This window comes from Chionomys nivalis, chromosome 15, assembly GCF_950005125.1.
Source record: "Chionomys nivalis chromosome 15, mChiNiv1.1, whole genome shotgun sequence".
In the NCBI taxonomy this organism is placed as follows: Eukaryota; Metazoa; Chordata; class Mammalia; order Rodentia; family Cricetidae; genus Chionomys; species Chionomys nivalis.
In genome coordinates, this window is record NC_080100.1 from 48580066 (window position 1) to 48603744 (window position 23679).

The 23679-nt window shown below is 38.8% G+C and overlaps 1 protein-coding gene across 1 annotated transcript in view; it reads right to left on the reverse strand.

Annotated features, from left to right (window-relative positions):
- The window catches only part of Ankrd31 (ankyrin repeat domain 31), a 140980-nt gene that overhangs the window by 60118 nt on the left and 57183 nt on the right, over nucleotides 1-23679 (reverse strand). Inside the window, exons 11-17 of the mRNA XM_057789871.1 lie at nucleotides 16788-16943; nucleotides 9213-9355; nucleotides 5380-5524; nucleotides 5057-5109; nucleotides 4324-4493; nucleotides 3020-4269; nucleotides 2317-2487 (exon numbers count right to left, since the gene is read on the reverse strand). Of these exons, the coding sequence (XP_057645854.1) occupies nucleotides 2317-2487; nucleotides 3020-4269; nucleotides 4324-4493; nucleotides 5057-5109; nucleotides 5380-5524; nucleotides 9213-9355; nucleotides 16788-16943 (2088 nt within the window). The remainder of the gene's footprint in view (nucleotides 1-2316; nucleotides 2488-3019; nucleotides 4270-4323; nucleotides 4494-5056; nucleotides 5110-5379; nucleotides 5525-9212; nucleotides 9356-16787; nucleotides 16944-23679) is intronic.

Consider the following 23679-nt stretch of genomic DNA (forward strand, 5'->3'; position numbering starts at 1 on the left):
CAGAGATTGGGAAGCCCAGAGACCCAGGGGAGAACCAAATATGACTGCCAAAACAAACAAGAAAATAAAACACCCAACCAAATAAACATACACAAGCCAACAACACAAAAAACCTCCAAACTCAATGAAATGATTCCTAATGATATTCTGCTATACTCATAGATTAGTGCCTAGCCCAGTTGTCAACAGAGAAGCACTGTCCAGCAACTGATGACAAACACTAGGTGAAGAGGGGGAAGAAGGATTCTAGGAACCAGAGGAGTCAAGGACACCATGAGAACATGACTCACAGCCTCAACTAAGCAGGGCTCATAGAGACTGAAGCAACAATCATGGACCCTGTATGGATCTGACCTAGGTCCTCTGTATATGCATTATGGTTATATAGCTTAGTGTTTGTATGGGACTCTGAACAGTGAAGTGGGGGATATCTGATGCTTTTGCCTGCTTGTGGAATCCTTATCCTCCTACTGGGTCACCTTTTCCAGTTAGCCTTTGTGTCTAGTCTTAATGTAATTTGTTATGCCATGTTTGGTTTAAACCCATGGGAGGCCTGTTTGTTTTTGAAGGGAAATGGAGGAGTAGATCTGAGGGACTGTAAGGAGTAGAGGTAGGGGAAACTGTAGTCAGGATACAACTTATGTAAAAAATAAAATTGAAAAAAAGATTATTCTCTATAAAATAGGTTCTTGATTACAGGGATTATAATATTTTCAAAGCTATTTTCATGTATGCTAGTCTAGAACTTGCTGTGTAAACCTGACTGGTGTAACATGAGGGCCTACCCCGCTGAAAAAGGTACTTAGCCATGTGGCTAACATATACTAGAATAATGGGCTAATATAAGTTATAAGAGTTAATACAAAGCCTGAGCTAATGGGTCAATCAGTTATAACTTATGGAAAATCTCTGTGTGATTTCTTTGGGGACAAACGGCTGTGGGACTTGGTGGGAGGACAGAAACCCCAACAAGTAGGTCCTCATGTTACAAATAGCGCCAACATGTGGACAACTATATCCACATAAAACCTGAGACAGCTTGCTTGGGTCTGCTCTGCTTGCTAAAGGCAAGCGCTCTCATTTAAGAGGCTTCCTGACTCTTATAAGCCAGTTGCATTTAAGCAACATAAATTTATTCTGCTATCTGAAATCTAGAATCAAGGTACCAGCAAGGACATAACTGGAAGCACTAGGGTACAAGTCTTCCTTGTCTCTTCTAGATTCTGGTGGCTGTTGATATTCTTTGGCTTTTTCAACTTGAGGTTACACAAACTCCTTTACTTGATCAATGTCTTAAATTTCCCTCTTTCTCTTATAAAGAAGTGTTTGACTAAATTTAGGGTTCATCTAGATAATTCAGAATGGTTCCATTCCAAAGGTCTTAATTTGATTATTTGTATAAGTATTCCTTTTCTAAAGAAGATAATAATACTCAGTCATTTACCATAGAGTTGTTATTCACTAGTTCCAGAGCCTCATTATGGAAGGCTCATCACTCAATATGTAGAAATGTAGAAAATATGCCCACAAAGGTCTTCAATTTACACAAGAGAGGGAAAACAAAAGAAGACTCACACAGAAAATGCCTTGTCCAGCACCTTTTCTACCTCCTAACAACATATAAACTGACTTTTCAGTACTTAATACTGAACCTGAGGTGGTCCAGGTTGCTGTTCATCACAGGATTAGCTCTAGGAACCAGTAGAGAAGAGGTAGTTTGCCAGACAAATATACAGTTGATTAATGTGACAAAAACAGTGTCCATACTTCTTTTTTTTTTTTTTTTTTTTTTTTTTTTTTTTTTTGGTTTTTCGAGACAGGGTTTCTCTGTGGTTTTGGAGCCTGTCCTGGAACTAGTTCTTGTAGACCAGGCTGGTCTCGAACTCACAGAGATCCGCCTGCCTCTGCCTCCCGAGTGCTGGGATTAAAGGCGTGCGCCACCACCGCCCGGCGTGTCCATACTTCTTTAAAAATCCTTAAAGAGCTAAATAGATGTGTCTTAAAAATCTGAGATATTACATAATCCTAATCCTCCCACTGAATATTCTTTTCGTCTTTGCTGTTCATCTCCTCTAATGACCCAAACTGAAAGCCATAGTCAGCAATATGACCAAAACGTATCTGGAAACTACTGGCTATCCTCAAGTGGAACTTTAACAACAAATATAACTGAAATAATCTCACATCTAAATGAATGTTCTCCAGCATAAAAAAACAAACAACTACCCACCAATTTAATTAAACATAGGAATTCTTTGAAGTAAAGTAGATAATGAGGTTTAATTATAAAACGTTGATATAAACATTTATACAAACCTTGGCTGCAGGGAGCTTTCAAGGAATCTTTTCTTTCTCTGAAATTCTGGTCTCTTCCATGGTCTTGGGTATCACAAGGCATTTGAGTTGCTGAACCCACATTTTCCTTTTCCTCCCTGCAATTTCTTGCAGTTCTTTCAGCTCTACTGGTATTCGTAGTTAACTCCTCATCTGAAACACAACCATTCAGATTATTAGTCTTGTAGTTCCGCTTACTTACCTTATGACAGGAAAATAAACTCTTGTTCTTCCAGAGTTTCTGTTTCAATAAGAACTGCTTGTGAGAAGCCTTTAGAATGTTTTCACAGAGTGGACTAAGTGTGCTGGTTGTAGTGATAATGGAGACACAATGAATACCAATTTTCTGCCATGAAAATGATATTAGGGTTTGAATACTAAATTAGTGCCATATCAAAAAGAGATAAAAAAATTTTGTAGACATTAAGTTTCGCTGGCATCAGTTTAGTAACGATCTTTGATAACAGTTTGACTTTCCAAGTAATTGCTAGTCATCTGGCTAGCCCCGATGACAGAGCATACACCTCAAAATCAGTCAAGCATGAATACCTTACTGAGCCTATCCACTTCCCAAATCACAACCTGTATGGTGTCCTCATCAGTTGGGTCACAGGGTAAATGGAGTTCAGCTGTAAATTTCTACAGGAGAGGTAAAAGGAATGTACAAATTGAGAAATATTAATACCTGATTTGTGAGCAATTTCCTTCTCTTCTCCTTGATCAAGGTGTATAGAGTTGGTCAATTCTTTATTCACATTGTCAGTGGAATGAAAATCTGTATTGTTCACGAGCTCATTCTCTGGAAGGTCTTGACTCCTTTCTTCAGCTTTAGTTACTTCTATTACTTGAGAATGAGTGTGTAAAGGACTATGTGAAGAACTTGGTTTTTGGCCTTCTATGGTATAATTCCTCTCAGTGTCTTGCTTCTTTTCCACATTGTATGTATTAACTTGATTAACTAACAGAGTTGGCTCACTGTGGGAATTATTCTGGAATACTTTTAATAGCCCCACTTGACCAGTCAACTGTGAAACTTGCTCTTTTGAAGGTGATCTTGTACAAGACGTAGAATTGTGCTCAGAAATTGCATATGAGTGATCAAAAGAAATCCCATATGTACACTGTTTATGATTTGGAATAGGTTGTTCATAAATTAATGTATCATTCAAATCACAATAATTAACAGCTTTCTCCTGTGGATATGTAGTTTGGCTACCTACTTTTAGCTCATTTTCTTGTAAAGAATAGTTTTCAGAAGATAAAAACCATCGAGAGTTCATTTTTTCTCCATCTGTTGTGGTTTCTTCATTATGACAGACGGCCATGCACTCTTCCTGAGATGCCGCAGACTTGACAGAGTTGTGGCAATCACTATCACTGTCAGCAAAGCGTCCTTTTATGAAGGAGAGGAAAGAATCTTCCCATTCATTAAGGTTCTTGCCTTTTTCATCTGAGCTATGGTTTTCAGGGGGCTTACATGGGCTACTGCATTGCTCTTGGTTAGTGTGAGGTTGTTGATCTGCAGTTACATGTGGCAATTTTATTTCTTTATATAATGAAAATTCAGAAAAGGAAACGGCTTTAGTTTGATCAATGGACTCTAAGAATTGCATTTCTTGATTATCTGATAAATCCAGATTGCTGGTATTTGGCTTTTTGGAATTTAAACAAGCCTCATTATTGTTATCTGCACCATTTTTCAAACCTGGTAGAGCTGGGGTAGAAAGTTCACAAGACTCTTTTGGAAGGTCATCAAGGGTTAGAGCGGTATGCTGCTGCTGAGTAACTAATTTATCCATTCCCCTGGAAGAGGAAATAGCTGTTCCCTGACTTAAACTACAGTCTCTGTCATCTGCTTGAGTCTTTTTATGTTGTGTATTTTTTCCTTTTTTACTTTTAGACACATTAGTTCTGCTGTCTTTCATACTGCGGACTCTGCTCCTTCTGAGTCCTGGAGAGTCTATTTGGTTAATAGTTGACTGCCTAGGCTTAGAATTTCCAAATTCTATGGTATTTTTCTGGCAATGTTCATATACATATTCCTTATTTACAAGTAAATTGTTTCTTTCTTTATTTATTTCTACATGTTCTGGTTCCTGTCTATTAGAATTTTCACTACAAATAAACTCAGTGTGATTATTAGAACTTAATTTTGGTTTCTATAAAAAAAACAACAAAAAAACAAGATTAGTTTCAATTTCAGATGTACACGTATAGACTCTGACACACTTTTAAGGGAGCATTACAGGAGTATTTTCAAGACTAGAATTAGGCTAGTTTCTTCCTTTCCTCTCTAGAACAATTATGAGTAAGGCCATGACTCAAATAGAAGATGAATCATTATCACTTAATGTAAACTTTATTGGACTGACAAGGGTAATTTTTACTCTTGTATTACTCTTATTATTCTGATTATTATTCCGATTCTTAAATCAGAAAACTTTTGACATGGTTGGAAAACCCCAGACTCCACAAAGAACAAAAGAATGGAAACTGATTACAGCACATTACTGTGGTGTGCTACACTCACCTAATTGCTTCTCAGACCAACAGGAGAGAACCTTCTGGTATCTCATACAATTATTTCAAAATGTCTTAAACCAAAGGTGAAGTTACTAGCCTGACGAATGCTTCACTAATCTTTCTTTCCCTCAGCTAATCTATAAAAACAACCAGCAGGTGCAAACCTGCAAAAACAGTTTATTGCTAAAGACATATATACCTTGTACTGGAATATATCATCTACATATTCTGGGTCAGTGCTCTTCCTTTGAGCTGCATACAAAAAAAGAAAATGAAAGTAAACATCTTCCAGTTGTTAAGACTTTAAACTTTTAAAACCTACAAGTCTTTTGATTTGAGGGGCCTCTTCTCATGTACAATTGCAACAAGCAGTGAGTTTTATTAAAAGGATGAAACAAAGGTGTCATTGAATGTACTTTCTCAAAACTTGTGTGGGAAACTAATTCAGTTTCTACAATTCTAAATTCAGTTTTTATAACTCTATAAACATGATCAAAGTACAACAGAGTGGCTCAATCTTACCTGACAGGTGATGGTTTTTATGTTTAGGAATGTATTTCCTAAGGAGATTCTCCATAAAGGAATCCTTGGCCTCATCTAAAGCACATGTTCCATGGTCACTTTTAAATAATGGGTCAGCTCCATTCAGAAGAAGTAACTCCGCCACCTAGATAAAGATTGTTCACATAAAGGAGCCCAGACAGAGGGTGTATTATTTCAACAACACAGAGTCAGGGGTTACCTATAAAATCTTTGCCCAGTAAGAGCAATTAGTAATTGCCCCGAGTTATAATTAGTTTAAAAAGAAAATCCTTCCTCTTATAAAAGAACAAAACAAGCAAACAAACAAAACAAGAAAAAGGGAGAGAAAAGAAGGAAGGGAAAAGAGAAAGGAACAACAGTGTGCTGTTTAGGGAACATCCTTCATCCTCTTCCCCATGCCCACAGCTTTGGTCTAATCAGTAGAGACAGCAGCTAAATGGTTTCGTAGGCTTGGAAGACTTGGGGGTCAATAGGAAGTACCAGCTAAAGTAAATTGCCTTTTAAAATTCATTGAGCAAATACTGCCGTAGTTAAGCTAATGCACCTCAGGACTCAGTATTTACCCTTTAGCCAAGAGCAATGATTTTAAAGGAAATAAAGAAATGACAAATATAACACCATCTTGTCCTGACTCCATTTTGTGTGCTTAGAAAATTCTCAGCCCTCTATCCCCCACCCTCAATGGTCACATCGGCCTTGGCAACACATTTGAGTTTTCCATGTCCTTGGCCATGGTCCAGATGTACTAACCAAAATAACTAGCAAGTTATGTTTAAAATAATTACCATTCTCTGGAGGAATGAATGCTTCAAGGTTACTCTGACCTTCATCTAACTTTGATGTAAACTACAGTCTTTGTGGGTTTTGCCTTTTAAAACTGCATCCCTGAGCTTGGGCACCAAGAGACTTGAGAGGCACAAACTTGCTCTTGGTCTGACCATCAATAAAAAGGACCTAATCTTTTAATGAGCTTAATCAGCATGATTGTCAATAACATCTGATGTGAATCACTTCAGTTTAAACAATAAAGTTGTATAAAATTTACAGTGAAAGTGTAAGACTTGAAGTTACAACAGAGGAGACATTCTCCTAGAAAAAGAGGCAGTGTGTGCAGGACAAAAACAGATCCTTTAAAAATTACTAAGAATCAGCAATGTGGTGCTTTACAATGGGGATTTAATGTTAGACACAAAAACTAAGTAACACTAGGTAAAATTAAGATTACATATATGGCAGTCATAGGAAGTCAAAGAATATGTATTTCCATACAGTTCAGCAAAGAAAGCACAGAGCACACTGCATTCCTTCAGGAAGAGTGCTCTGACATGGAACAGACTGTGGTGCTCAGCTATTGAGATTTGGTGTCCAATAACAAGATATATAACATGAGAAGATGGAGGGAGAAAAAGGTGACTGGGTTAGACAGGGAAGTTAGGTGACCTTGTGGAATCTGGGTTGGGACAAGGACTGAATACACTACTTTGACAAGATTTGTTGTGGATAAGAGATAGTCTGCCTTACTAAATGTCTACGTGCAGCAATTCCCTCCCCCCGCCAGGGTCCTGAACCCAGAACCTCACAAAAGCTAACAATGTTCTATCACTGAGCTATACTTTTATTCCAGATAGGAACTTTGAAGGGTGGCAAATTAAGCAAACTTTCCCTGAGTGTTCTTTCTACTTTCAATCTACATTTGGATTATCTCTTCAGTAACTGCTGCTACAAAAGAAAAAAAAAACCCTCAAAATTTGACTTAAGAGCCTGGAATTTGAGAATGGCCTAGGTAGATGGTTCTTCCCATCTACCTAGATGTTCTCATGTAGTCAGGCTGTTGGCTGGACACCAAGTCATATTATACCTAGACTAGGGCTGGATTTTCTTTTTTCTTTTTTTTTCTTTTTTTGGTTTTTCGAGACAGGGTTTCTCTGTAGCTTTGGTGCCTGTCCCGGAACTAGCTCTTGTAGACCAGGCTGGCCTCGAACTCACAGAGATCCGCCTGCTTCTGCCTCCCGAGTGCTGGGATTAAAGGCGTGCACCACCACCGCCCGGCTGGAAGATATTTTTCTAAAATGGTTAGGTAACCTGGCTATAGGCAGAAACAATAATCATTGCCACGTGGGCTACTCTAATAGCTGCTTGGGTGTCTATATGATAAACAATTACCCCTCTCTAGTTAATGAGTCAAGAGAAAGAACTGAAAGTTCCAGTATCTTTTAACATAACCTTAGAAACCACATGCTGCCACATCTTATTTGCTAGAAGCAAGCCATCACAATGTCATCCTTTATTACTTGGGGGTGGGGGGTGGAGGAGGGATTAGGCTCTATGTTTTGAGAGGGGAGTATTAAGGAATTTGTAGACTGACTTTAAAACTTTCCTAAGTATTTTCTGTATCCTGTCATTCTATTTTGAGCATTGATAGAAGCTTTACATGTAATAGCAAAATCTACAATCCTGGTGATCTTGGAGTGGAATATTAAGAATAAAAAGATATCAATTATTTAACATCATATAACAGAGAAGAATGTTAAAAGCATTATGCTGTTTTAAAAGGTAAACACAAGAGGAAATATTCTGATATTTCTGATATTCTGAAAAAGAGAATTAGAATAGAAATCAGATAATCTGCATGAAGGGCTGGGTTGGGAGAAAGGAGATTGATTGACGGCAATCTTTGAAACAATGGTGAAGGACTGGAACTGTCTTAGAGTCATTCTTCTAACATTAAACTATGTCCCATGTGGAATTCTCTTTCCCCAGGTTTTCACAAATGGTGTCCCCATCCACCATCATTATTAAATACATTATCGAAATAAGCAAAACTGTCTAAATTCTCCTTAAGCACTCTTCCACACCATAAATAAGTCTGCCCATAACTCCCAGAAGCCTCTTTAGTCTCTCTCTCTGCTAGGTATTTGTTCTAAACATATGAAGAAAAGATCGTACCAGGGTCAGTTGATTTAGCTCATTTGTACCTCAGGAGCTTTTAACCCATAACTTCTCATCCCTAAAATCAACAGTAAAATATCTTCAGGGAGTGTGGGTATAGCTCAGTGATAACGTGATTTACTACCATGGGCACCTCCAGATTAGATGCACAGCACTACAGAAAGAAGGAAGGGGAAAGAAGGGGAACGGGGTGGAGAAAGAGGGCAGGGAGGGCAAATAGGAGGAGCAGGAAAAGGAGCAACATCTTCAGCAAAGCTTCAGTCCTCTAATATAGTGCCTGTAGTTTCTGAGATAAATCATGGGCACTGGGTTCATTACCTTGCTTAATATTTTCCTGTACTAGAATGGAATTATAACCATGAGGGCAACTGTGGCTAACTCTGGCATTCTCCCACCCTGTTCTGAATGTTCCACTGCAGTCCATGAGGTTGATGGTTTCCTACTGGACTGAACATCACTGTTTATAGAAGGAAACATCCTTTGAAAATGTGAATCACTGTATAAAAAGAGCTTTAAAGGAGTACACACTGAAAACCATACTATGCAAAAAAAATGTTCTGTATGACTATATACAAATAGTATGTTAAAAGGCAAGTTCCTGTAATCTCAGCTACTCAGGAGGCTGAGGCAGGAAGAGCCCTTGAGCCCAGGAGCTCAAAGCCAGCCTCGATAATAGTATCAAGTGAACAGATAAAAAAATGTCACCAAAAAAAGTATACAATGACATCCATCATATTGAGACTAATGGTAAGTATCAGAAGGTGAATTATATTACAAATTCTGAGAATTCATTAGCAAATGAACTGAAAGTGAAGCTTGCTTTCCTGCTGTGTGTTTATTCTATAACCAGAAGCAGCGAGTACCTGGTAATGTCCATTCATCACAGCATCGTGCAGGGGAGTAATCTGGTACTTTCCCTTGGCATTCACTTCTGCTCCACCCTCTAACAGCGCACTTACTGTCTGATAGTGTCCTCCTACACTAGCTTCATGAAGTGCTGTCCAACCTATTATACAAAAAGACATTTTTATTTGACATCTTCATAATGGCTCACGCGTAAATCTTTAAAAAAAATCAAAACAATTCTAGAAGCTAGAGAGATGCCTAGGCCGTCAATAGCATATACTAATGTTGCAGAGGACCTGTGTTTGGTTCCCAGCACTCACACTGGGTAGCTCACAACTATCTGTAACTCCAGTTCTAGGGGGTGCGACACCCCATCTGGTCTCTACAGGCACTTACATTTACATTCAAATACCCTCAACACAGAACATACATACATACATACATACATACACACATGTAATTAAAACTAATACATATTTTAAAACACTCTAATTTTATATAGTTTCCTTAAAAGTATTTTGATTACATGTGCACACATAACATCTCCATCAAACTATTTTGTATTATTTAGTGAATTCAAGGAGGGCTGGGAATGTATCTTAGTTTATACTGTGATACTGTGTGCCTAGCATGCACAAGGACCTGGGTTTAAGAACAGGTTCTACCGAAAGTCAATCACGGTTCTGCATGCCTGTAACCCTTGCACATGGAAGGTGAGGACAGGAGAGTGTAAAGTCCAAAGTCATCCTCTGCTACACAGCAAGTTTGAGGCCAAATTAAGCTGCCTTGTCTTTTTTTTTAAAAAAAAAAAAAAAAAAAAAAGGAAAAAGAAAAAAGAAGAAAATCAAATTTTTAACCCTCAGCCCTGCTATAGCAAAAATATAAAAGGAAGACCATACATATTTTTTATTTTTAATTATATATGTACATATGTCTTTTTGTGAGAATGTACATACAAATGCAGTGCCCATGGAGGTCAAAGTACTGAATATCCCTGGACCTAGAGTTACAGCAGCGGTGAGCTGCCTGATGTGGGTGCTAGGAACCGAACTTGAGTACTGTGCAAGAGTGTTATGAACTCAGCACTGGTGAGTCACCACGCCAACCCAAGAAAGCAAGTGTTCTCTACAGTATTCGTAAAACCCTTCCAGGTCAGCTTTCAAAGGCAGAGAATGCTGGTTACAGGCTGCTTCTGCAGGGAAGCAGGAAACTTTATTTCTAATTCAAGGGATGGCCATTAAAGCACCTCAGCCAGCAGACCACATACACAGGAGTTAACAGACTTATTTCCCTTTTACTTACACAAACAATGTTTATATTTGCAGCAATTCAACCAACAAACCATATACCATGTCTTTATATAAATATCATCTTCTTAATTAGTCAGAGGTAACAGTACACTGTTAACAATTACTAAATTCAATAAATATGATAGGTTTAATAAAGTTCAAAAACTCATGTAAAATCATATTTAACTTACACTTTAGGCCTCAATCTAAGCATTGACATTTTTAGGCTAGAAAATTCATTTTTGTTCTGAGCATCATAGAATATTTATATAGCTTTCTCAATCTCCTGGACTAAAGAGACACTCTTATTTCAGAAACACCATTAAAAAATGTTTACAAGGGCTAGAGAAAAGGCTTGGACATTAAAGGCTAGGTTCACAACTAAAAATGTTTGTAAATATTCTCTAGTGCTCCATTGGGAGGAAAGTCAGCTCAATCTAGGAACCATTAACACTAAAATCGGAAACAAGAAAGGCTGTGCACTTTCCCCACGCCTATCCAATACAGTGCCAGAAGTCTGAGCTAGCGCAGAGAGACAGCTGAAGGAGATCAAGGGCGCACAGACTGGAAAGGAGTCACAGTATTTTTACTTGCAGATGATGTGGTAGTATATATAAGTTAACCTAAAAATTCCACCAAGGAACTCCTACAGCAGATAAAAACTTTCAGTAAAGTAGCTGAATACAAAATTACCTCACAAATATCAGTAGGCCTCCTACACACAAATGACAACTAGACTGAGAAAGAAATCAGGGAAACAATACCTTTCATGATAGCCTCAAATAATATGAAATATCTTGGAGTAACTCTAACCAAATGAAAGCTTTACATGATTAGAAACTTCAAGTTTTTGAAGAAAGAAATTAAGGAAGGTATCAGAAGATAGAGAGATCTCCCATGCTCACAGATCTGTAGGATTAACATAGTAAAAATGGCCATCCTATCAAAAGCAATCTACAGATTCACTTCAATCCTCTTCAAAATTCCAACACAATTCTTCACAGATCTTGAAAGGATGGTTTCAGCTTTATATGAAAACACACACACACACACATGAAAGCTAAAATAGTCCCGAATAATAAAAGAATTTCTGGAGGCATTATTTTCCCAGTTTAAAACAGCACGATATTGGCCAAAAACAAACAAAAATAAAGCAAACAAAACAAAACAAAAAACAGATATATTTATCAACAGAATCAAATTAAAAACACAGAAACAAATCCACACACCTACAGACACCTGATTTTTTATGAAGAAGTCAGAGATATACACTGGAAAAATGACAGCATCTTCAACAAATGGTGCTAGTCAGACTGCATGGCTATGTGTAGAAGAATCCAAATAATCCACTTATCACCCTGCACAAAACTCAACTCCAAATGGATCAAAGACATCAATATAAGACCGGACAAACTGAATCTGGTAGAAGAGAAAGTAGGGAATAACCTTGAGATTATTAGCAAGGAAAAGACTTTCAGAACAGAATAGTGTTACACCACCACTAAGATCAACAATTAACACATGGGACCTCATGAAACTGAAAAGATTCTGCATTGCAAAGGACACCATCATTCAGACAAAATGGCAGCCTACAAATTAGAAAAAGATTTTTTTACCAACTACATGGCTAGTAAATGGCTAATATCCAAAATATATAAAGAAGTCAAGAAACTAGATATCAAGAAAACAAATAACCCAATAAAAATGAGGTATGGATCTAAACAATGAATTCCTGTTGTAGAATATTAGTTTAAGATGTGTTACATTTGTTTATGCTGTAGAATATTTGTTGAATGATGCAAAGATGTGTTGCATTCTTTTATGTTGCATTTGTTTAACTCTGAAGCCGTGTTATTTTGCCTGCCTAAAACATCTGATTGGTTTAACAAAGAGATGAATGGTTAATAGCTAGAGGAGAGGGGTAGGCGGTCCTGCCAAGTAGAGAAAATAAACAGAAGGAGAAAAGGAGAAGAAGAGGAGCTAGAAAATGAGGAGAGGAAGACATCAGGGTCCAGCCACCCAGCTACAGGGACAGTCACAGAGATACATTATAGAGAAAGATAAAAGTCCAGAGGCAAAAGGTAGATAGGATAATTAAAGTTAAGAAGAGCTGGCTAGAAACAAACCAAGCTAAGGCTGGGCATTCCATAAATAAGAATAAGTCTTTGTGTATTTATTTTGGAGTTGGGTGGTGGGCTCCCCAAAGAGTAAAGGTAAAAAAGTCAACTGCAAATTCCCATATCGCTTGAAGAAAGGTTCAACATCTTTAGCTATCAGGGAAATGCAAATCAAAAAACTACTTTGAGATTTCATCTTATACCTGTCAGAGTGGGTAAGATCAAAAAACAAGTGACAGTTCATGCTGGCAAGGATGCGGAGTAAGAGGAACACCATGCATTGTTGGTGGAAGTGTTCAATCTATCTGAAGATCCAGCTATTCCACTCTTGGCCATATACCCAAAGGACACTTTATCCTACCACAGAACACTTGTTTGACCATGTTCATTACTGCTCTAGTCTAGATTCCTCAACAGAGGAATGAATAAAGAAAATGCAGCAGGGAATCCTGGAGTCGGCCTGGGTTAGCTGCCCTTGAGAGGTATGTACTATAAGTTTTTGGAGTCCATGGCTCCTGGGGCACTGTATGCCTTTCAGTTCCTGAGAAACCCAGGCATTCCCTCAGGCAGTGAAGCATTCATGCCACTCTGCTTCTCTGTGTTCCTAGAAATCAATGAGCATACAGAAGATTGGCCGGATAATTGGTCTTAGACATTAATCTTGTGTGCCCTGTATAGCCTGAAAACATCACTGTATCCTGGCAACTACCATTATATCGATCCTGGCCCTCACCATTATATTGTTTCTGAAAGGGACTAAAAAGTCTGATTGCTTGCAATAAACTTGTCATAGCCTCAGTCTTGCTGTGACCCCTTGAGCCTGGTCAAGATTTATTTCTCACCAGTCTTATTAGATAACCTTGGCCTGGTAAGTAAGCACTGGTGCTTAAAACTGTACATTTACACAATGGAGTATTATTCAGCTCTTAAAAAGGTAACATCATTAAATTTGCTGGTAAATAGACAGAGCCAGAAAAAAAATCATCCTGAGGTATCTCAGACCCAGAAAGACAAATTTGGTATGAATTTGGTTATAGGTGGGTATTAGCTCATAAGTCAATGATAACAAAGCTACAATCTGTAGAACCACAGAGGGTAGGTATAGAGTAAGGGGCCAGAAGGAACAGAAAAATCCAGTAAAGAAAGGGAAATAGAATAATTACAGATGAAATACAAAAATGAAGTGCAGAATGGGGAGAGGCGATTGAGAGAATAGTGGGAGAAGTTGTTACAAGGAGAGTGGGTGGCCCTTTGTTCATCCTGTCCAGCTAGCTTGCACACAAAATAACCCGAAATAATCACACAGATATTGTATTAATTAAATCATTGCCTGGCCCATTATCTCTAGCCTCTTATTGGCTAACTCTCACATCTTGATTTAACCCATTTCTAATAATCTGTATAACACCACGAGGTCGTGGCTTACCAGGAAAGGTTCAGCACATCTGACCTGGCAGCTCCATGGCAGCTCTCCATTTGCCATTCTTTCCAGCATTCAGTTCTGTCTACTCTGCCTACCTAAGTGTTGCCCTATCAAAAGGTCAAGGCAGTTTCTTTATTCAACCAATGAAAGCAACACAGAGACAGAAAAATCTCCTACACTAAGAAGTAGTTAAAATTAAAGGCCATTTGAGGGTTAGTATGGAAACCTAACAGAGTAGAAAGTTCCTAAAATATATACATCTATAAAGGCAATCTATATGAAATTGCCAAATAATGGGCAAGGCAGAATTTCAACTGGCCATCTCTTGCCACCAAACAAAGTTTACAGTATCTAGACAGTTGAGCTATTGGCCAACAGGTTCCAACAAACACTTCATCCTTGCTGCCAGGAATAGTATACCTACCTAGACCAAAATAATGGCCCAACAGAGCAGATATCTACCTTTAAAAGTTCTCAGAAAGTGGCATACACCTTTCCTATTCTGCTGTGACAGTCACGCCCAGAAGCACCAACAACCAAACACTGCCTGTGACATCTACATTCCAAAGCACATGGTAGGCAGTTTGGTTTTAAGGCACTTGACATTGATTTCCATCATGTTGTGTTAATAGCTCTCGTTTTATAAGATAAACATAGTCTGATCAACTTGCTAAACTACAGATTTCTGTGTTACACACGAGAAAGAGAGAGAGAGAGAGAGAGAGAGAGAGAGAGAGAGAGAGAGAGGAGAGAGGGAGGAGAGAGGGAGGAGAGAGGGAGATTAGTATTTTCAAACAGATGTAGTTAATTTATGATGAAAATGGCTTGTTGACTACTTTGTGGAAACACTGTTCTCTAAAAAAATATGACAGCAAACAATAAAAACAGAGGTATGATGCACAACAGAGAGGAAAGATGAATAATAAGAGTCTGAGAAGCTTGGAAAATAAAATAATGATAATTAATTCAGGAAGATCATGGAAGTGCCTGGGGAAATGAGGAAACTGGCTGAAGATACATAGGGAACAGCCAGAAAGGTTGTTAACACTGTCCCAAGAAAAGGGGGAATGAAAAAATACATTAAGACATAATTGGAAAATCATAGAGTCAAATCTGGCTGCATGTAGAGATACTTTTGAACTCAAGAAACACTAAGTACTGAAGAAGGACTACAAATCCCTTAAAATCAAGAGAGTAAATGTGAGGGTCAGGGCTCAGAGGCTGGGCAGTCCAGAGATCCAGGGTAGAATCAAAACAACTGGCAAAAGACAAGTCCATGAAATTATCTCTAACGATATTCTGCTATGCTCATAGTCTGGTGCCGAGTCCACCTGCCATCAGAGAGGCTTCAACCAGCACCTGATGGATATAGATACAGAGACCACTGCCAAACATTTAGTGGACCTCTGGAAACCCTGTGCAAGACGGGAAGGATGGATTATGGAAGTCAGAGGCCAAGAACACCATGGAAAAGCACACAGAGTCAAATGACCTGGGCTTATGGTGACTCACAGAGACTGAACCGCCAACCAGAGAACTTGCAGGGGACTGACCTGGACCCTCTGCACATAGGTTACAGTTTTGTGGCTTGGTATCCTTGTGGGACACCTAACAGTAGAAGCAGGGACTATCTCTGACTCTTTTACCTGATTGTGGGACCCTTTCCTCCTACTGGGTTGCCTTATCCAGTAGGAGAAGAGATGCCTAGTCTTGCTGTAACTTTGTATGCCATGGCTGCTTGATATACATGCGAGGCCTGCACTTTTATGAAGAGAAAGGAGGAGTGGATGGTGGGAGAAGGATGAGGGAAGAGACTGGGAGAAGAGGCAGGGAAACTCTGAATAAGCTGGGAAAGTTAGCTAATTAATTAAAAAATTTTAAAGAGTAAATCTCTTGCAAGTAGAAGAGTAAGGTTTATAGAATCTTAGTTATTAATCTAAGTGTATGATTTAAGGGCTAGGGAGACAGTTCAGCAGATAAAGGTGGTTGCTGCTAACCTTGATAAATCTAAATAAAAATCAATCATTTCAAAAATCATTTTAAACTATGACCACATTGCAAAACCAGGCCTTCATATTCTAAGTACTGGAGCAGTACCTGCTCGACCATGGGTTGCACTATGCCATCATTTATGCACCAGAGATTTTGCACTGTTTGATAAATAGGCAATCTAGAAGCTAAAGGAAAAGTATAGATACTCCAAAGCACCCGCAGACTGGCCTACTGCTGTTCAGTATCTTTATACACTAACACACAAGTTATCTTTACAATCAGTCCTATCTAGAAAACATGGAAGATTCTCCACAGAAGGAAGTACTGCAGAACCGGCCACAAGGAAAGACTGTTTCCTTTCTTAGTAATCTATCCACCTTCTATCTCATATTCTATTCTGCCTGTTTCCCTGGTCTTACACCTTCTGTATCCCTGCCATTACTACAAATTTTCCCTTGAGATTCAGCTAGCATTAGTTACTTCCAGTTTTGGTCTCATCTTACCTCCATTCAAGGCTAAGTCTCACATGGGCACCAGGAACCAGCCTTCATTCTGTATAATGCACTGCACACAGCCTACCTGACATCTTTAATGAGAAATGGAGTGTTCTCCCACCACTCAACTAATTCTCTTCCTTGAGAAATAATGAGGAGCCAGAAAGTTACTGGAGAGCATACTGCCTTTGGCTCACTTCGCCATACTCTCATGTGGGCAGTTCAGCCGAGACTACAAATGGCTCCCCAGACAACTGTGGTGGTAACCCTGACTTACCAGCATAACTCGGCTGATTGACATTTCCACCATTTTTTATGCAACAGCGAACCAGATCAACATCATTATGGAGAGCAGCTTTATACAGTAAATTCTCTCCAAAAACGTTTCTCCGGTTTATACTACAAGGACACATTTTACTCATCTTCCTTTTTCCTAAAATGAGAGAAAGAACAAAGGTGCACACCTTTAATCCCAGCACCCAGGAGGCAGGGGCAGGTGGATCTAAATTCAAGGACAACCTGGTCTATAAAGTGAGTTCCAGGACAGCCAGGGCTACACAGAGAAACCCTTTGTCAAAATGGGGCAGAGGGCGGGGGACAGACTACGATTAATCTAGTCAATATTAAAAGTGGGTATATTACATTATTAAAGAGTATTTTATCCATTAGCCTTACTCTAATTTTATCTAAATATAAAAAAATGTAAAGATGTGTTAGTTTTAAAATATTTGTAGTAAAGTAAAACTCATGATATAGAATATACATTGATTAAAACCTTATGAAAATGCTCATAAAAGATGACAGATTTTCTTAAAAATTCTAAGCAAAGGATTACTTAAATCTAGAATTATTTACTGTCTGCTATATTATCTATCTGCATGTCTCTGCAGGTCCATGAGGTAAAAGCTTAGTTTTTTAGTTACTAGGAGATAGTAGAGCTTTTAAGAGGTTGGGTCTACTAAGAGGAAGTCAGGTTACTGGAGGTATACTGGCAAAGGAGACCTTCTCTTATGCTTTCTGCTCATAACATAAGCAGATTTGTCCCCCAGGTGCTCCTGCCATTATTACAGGTCCAATCATCCATGGACTGCACCCTCTAAATCTAGAATCCAAAATAATTGGACAATTCTGTATTCTGTCAATTATGTTTTAAATAAATGCTGATTGGCCAGTAGCCAGGCAGGAAGTATAGGCGAGACAACCAGACAGGAAGTAGAGGTGGGGCAAGGAGAACAGGAGTAGTCTGGGAAGAAGGAAGCTCTCCTCCTCAGTTCTATCCAGACACTGAAAAAGCAGAATGTGACCTGCCCCGCTGAAAAAGGTACTGAACCACGTGGCTAACATATACTAGAATAATGGGCTAATATAAGGTATAAGAGTTAATAAGAAGCCTGAGCTAATGGACCAAGCAGTGTTTTAATGAATACAGTTTCTGTGTGGTTATTTTGGGTGTAAGAAAACTGGGTGGCTGGGATGACAAGCAGCCCACTCCTCCTGTTACAGAATGGCACCCAGAAATTTTCCTGACTCAGCACCGTAGCAGGAAAAAGGCCGCGTGGTTTTAAAATGTCGCTTCCTAGGATGTGCTGCCAGTACAAATTCCAATTATTAAGCATTTCAATGGCATTTGTGGACCCGGGGTGTTCTGTTCCCACTTGGGGTCGAGAGCATGCCCGTGGCTTGGCTCTTCCTGCCTGGGCAGATGGCGGGATCAGTCTACTAGGCCTGGGCAGGCAGGAGAGCATGGCGGATTCCTGCTGCCATACACAGAGATGTTTCCAGCTCCACGGTGCTGCATGGCAGATTTAGCTGTAATTCAGATAAAAAGGGTTTATGTGCTACACACTCATTCTTGGGGCTGGAGAGATGGCTCAGCGGTTAAGAGCACTGGCTGTTCTTCCTAGAATTCCTTTTTAAGCTCTCTTACTTAAGTTTTACATGGAGTTAGTTGGCCACGTTGGGCACCAAATGTTGATAGAGAGGGTGCCCTTTGTTCCGGCTGCCTGGCTAGCTTACACCTGAAATAACCACATAGAAATTATATTAATTAAATCATTGCCTGGCCCATTATCTCTAGCCTCTTATTGGCTAACTCTCACATCTTGATTTAACCCATTTCTAATAATCTGTTTATCACCACGAGGTCATGGCTTACCAGGAAAGATTCAGCATGTCTGACCTGGTAGCTCCATAGCGGCTCTCTGACTCTGCTTTCTTCCTCCCAGCATTCAGTTCTGTCTTCTCTGCCTACCTAAGTTCTGCCCTATCAGGCCAAAGCAGTTTCTTTATTGATTAACCAATGAAAGCAACACATAAACAGAAGGGCCTCCTACACCATAAGAAAATTGGCAATTTAGATCTATGACCCTGCATGTAGAGAAATGAATGCAGTAAGCCCCAAGGTCCTTATGACTTTTGTTCAGATGAACTTTCAGAGAATATTGGTACAGGGGAAGGGTGTTACAAAGTAAGGTGACCCCATTAATCTTAGAAACAGAATCAGAGTTTGGTGAGACAGTTGTATCTAGAATTTAATGTGACAAGTGGGGTCCCACAGAAGAGGAAATAAAGAAAAGGTATCAAAAATCTACATGGATGTCCTCGAGTCATTGGTTAAGTAAATTGCTCGCATATAAGAGTAATCTTGGGCTGGGGATATGGCTCAATGAGTACAGTGCTTGCTAAGCAAGTGTGAGAACCTGAGTTTGGATTCCCAGCACCCATGTAAAGGCCAGGCACAGCAGCATGTGCCTGACCCCAGAGGTGGAGAGGTACAGACTAGCTAGTTGGTTATCAGAAACAAAAACCTCAAAGTAAGTGAAAAAATAACGCGGGGAACAATAGGAATAGATACATACATCAGCATCTGATCTCCACGTGCATACACATAGACAGACATACCTGCACAGACACATACATATAGCCCACATAAACACAAAGAGGAGCCTCTTCCATAAGGCTAAGCAAGAACAACTAATGAGTAAGTAGAAAATCGCCAGCTCTCACACAGGGCTAGGAGACATTTGCATTCCCAGGAGTCTGAGTATACAGACCTTGCTGAACATCCAGGGCATTTAAGAGACCCCAGAATGGTCATTTCTCATGACCTCCCTTCTCCAGGGCCCAACACTACACATGCCTTTAAAAATCTTAATACTGAAAAGTTAATCTTCACGTAACTTGTCAGCCAAAGTAAAATTCAACACTACTTTTAAAACACACAAGTAGAAAAAAAAAACAAAAAACAAAAACAAAACAAAAAACACAAGTAGAAATATTTTGTTGCATATGAATATTGACTCATTTTCCACATTGTCTTTTCACTTCAGAAAAGCAGTTTTGCATGTTTATTTCCAGACTGTATTTAATTTCCTTGACCTATTTATTTTCCTACTGATACCAGGGTCATGCTATTTTTTATTATGATAGCTACAAAATTCCTAAAGCTTGATCAGAATAGCTCCCAAATTTTATTTCCAGTCACTTTGCTGTTGTAGGTCCTTTGCATTTAAAAATAAATTGACTAATAGTAATCTTATAAAAAGAAAGGAAAAGAGAGAGATGAGGGAGGAAGGGGAATGGAGTGGAGAGAAGGCTGGAGTGATCGCTCAGTCAGCAGTGCTTGCCTAGCAAGCATAAGAACCTGAGTTAGATCCAAGACAGAGACCAGGGCTCCTAATGGCTTCCTAGCTAGCCAACTTAGCTTTCTTCGGCAAGTTCCAGGCCAGTGAGAGGCTGTCCCCTGGCCTTGACATGTACTTGAACATGTGCACCTTTTTCCTCTGCCTAAACGTGTGCACGTGTGCATGCACACATGCACAGACATGGGGGTGGGGGAAAGAAAAAAGAGTCTCTGCATGGGTTTTGATTAGGATTTTATACAAACCATAAATCTGAAAAGCAGCACTTTAATAATAGTTCTTTTCTGTTCATCAAATTTTCTTTGATTTCTTTAGGTCTTTTTTTGTTTTGGTAAGTTTTAGTGATTTGACTTTTTTTTAATAAAATTCATTTCTAAATACACATTTTGCTATTATAATGGTAGTTTTCAAATTTCACTTTATTGCTATAATATATAAGGATATTTGCATATTTTGTACCCTACAAACTTTCCTGAATTAAATGACAGTAGATATATTAGTTGCTTTCCTGTTGCTATGATAAAACACCATAACCAAAAGCAACTTAGGAAAGAACAGCTTATTTTGGCTTACAGTTTCAGAGGTAAGGTAGCTTTTATCATAGATTCCATCAAATTGTTGACATACATAATTGTGTTTGTGACTAAATCCACTCTTAATATTACTGCTTTTTGTTTTTCTATATAATAACTAGCTAGAACTTCACAATGTTCTAAAGAAATAATGAGAATAGATACTTTTATTAGTGGTATTAGGGGATTCCTGGCTATTTACTTTTTTATTGACTTGACACAAGCTGGAGTCATTTGGGAAGAGGAAATCTCAGTTGAGAAAATGCCACCACGAGATTACCCTGTGAGCAAGTCTGTGGGAGTATTTTCTGGACTAATGAGCGATACGGGAGATTCCAGCTCACTGTGGGTTGTCCTGCCCCTGGGTAGGTGGTCCTGAATTGCCTAAGACAGCAGGCTGAACAAGCCATGGGGAACAAAACAGTAAACAGAGTTTCTCCAGGGCTTATGCTTCAGTTCCTGATTCCAGGTCCCTGCCTTGAGTTTGTGCCCTGACTTCCCTTGGTGGTGAAGATTGTGACTTAAAATTTGTTTATAAGAAAACAAAACAAAGCAGAAACCCCCTCCCTAAGTTGCTTTTGATCACGGAGCTTTGTCCCAGCAACAGAAACCCTAAGCAAGACAGAGGGAAAGCATTTATTATCTTATCAATGATTAGACTAGTCATATGGCTTTCATATACGCCTGTGTCAGGTTGAGGAAACTCTTCTATCCTTGTTTTCTGAAATTCCGACTAGAAGTGAGGGTTTGATGTTATCCAATGCCCTCTTTACATCTGTTAAAATGATCTGTATAGGTTTTTCTCTTGAGATTGTTAATCTAAGTTGTAGTGAGTAATTTTCAAATTTAAAGCCAGTTTCAATAGTAAAGATTTAGGTATTAATATTCTGACATTAAAAATTGCACTATTTAAACTGTATACAACTCAGTGAGTTTAGAGACAAGAATAGACATGTGAAGAGTACCATCATCAAGACCGCAGACACCCTTCCTTTTCTTTGTTCTTACTGTTTCACGGGAGTTTGTTCCTTACGAGTGCTTTAAACCTTTGTGTCACATCACGCTGTGTCTTCTTTAGAATGTATTTCGACAAATGTTTAAATGTATATAGTCAGTATTATCATTCTTTTCCCTTATACCTTAGTTTTTGTTTGAATAATTATTTAAAAGGCCTTTGGACTTTTCAATATTAAGATGTTAAAAAGATTTACATCTGTTCTCTTCCAGAATGTTTTCATTTAAACCTCTGACCAGCCAGAAATTCAATTTGAATGAGGGATATTATATGTAATACTTAGTTCTTGCCAATACTTTGAGATATGAATGGTCATTATCACTCATTATCCTCATATTTCCATTGTATCTGCTTTCCAAATCTAAAACCTCTTTTCTATTTCACTGATTTATCTGTTGGTCCTATGCCATGACAAATTACTTTAATTTCAGTGATTTTTCTAAAATATTATGATTTACACAGAACAAATTCTTACACTATCTCTGCTTTAACTTTTCTGAATATTTTTGCTGGTTTTTTATACTTACTTTTCTACCTGAAACTTAGTGTCATTTTGTAGTGATCTCATAGCTACCCCCCAGCCCTGTTAAAATAATAAAAAATAAACAAGCAGACAGAACTCTGTATATGGAGGACTAGAGAGATTATTCAACGGGGAGGAGTACTTGTTCTGCAGTCATGAAAACCCAAGTTCAAATCCTTAGCACCCACGTAAAAAGACAGGCAGAGCTGCACAACGCAGAAACCCTAGCAGTAGGAGGCAAGAGAAGGTAATCTGGTAGCCATCCAGTCTAGCGAAACAGCAAGCTTTCAGGCCAGTGAGGGTTCTGTCTCAGGAAATATGGACAATGATGAAGCAAGGCACCCAGTGTCCTGCTCTGGCTTCTGCACGCACAGGCATGCATACCAACATACTCATATGCATGCAATGCATACATACATGTGCACACGTGCGCGCGCGCACACACACATGGTTTTATGTGGGTGTGTATGCAGTGTGATATATGAGTAGATATAGGTGTGTATGGAGGCCAGACAAAGGTCAATGTCAAGGGTCCTTGCTCAATCACTCAGTTTTGAGACAGGGTTTCTCACTGATTTCTCATGGATTTGACAAATCTAGCTGGCCACCAATACATACAAATCTTCCTTCCCTGCCTCCTCAAGTGCTAGGATTACAAGAATGTGCCGCTGTTTCTCTCTTTATTAATGTGTTTGTCTTAGTCACTACTGTATTGCTGTGAAGAGACACTATGAATAAGACAACACTTCTCAAACCAAGCATTTCATTGGGGACTCCAATTTCAGAGGCTTAGTTCATTATCATCATGAAGCACGGCAACATCCAAGGCACTGGAGCAGCATGTGAGAGCTACATCTTGACCTCAAGTGGAGGTGGAGGACTGTGCCTGCCATGAGCATCTAAAACCTTAAAGCCCACCCCATCAACACACTTCCTCCATCACAGCCATACCTATTCAAACAAGGTCACTTTTCCTAATCCTTCTAATCCCTTCCAAAAGTTCCACTCCCTGGTGAATCAACATTCAATATATGAGACTGTGAGGACCACTCTTACTCATACCACCACAGTGCTGGAAATTAAACTCAGACCATTGTATTCGCTTGGCAAGCACTTACTGTTTGAATTACCTCCCCAGGTTCCAAACCTACTTTTGATTGAGATCCCATGCACTTATGAAGTAACTGAGAGAGATTTCTTAAGTTTGAAATCTAACTGAGAACTAGTCTCTTGTTTCCATTTGTTCAAGTTGCCTTTTTGTTTTAAACCCTCTTTGTACAGGTGTGACATAGGTTTTATTGTCACAGATGTATTTTCCTTATTTTTATAGTATTATAATTATTATAATTCTATATAATTATAATTATATAAATCGTATCTTATATTGCTTATCTAGTTAATATATGAGATACTAAATT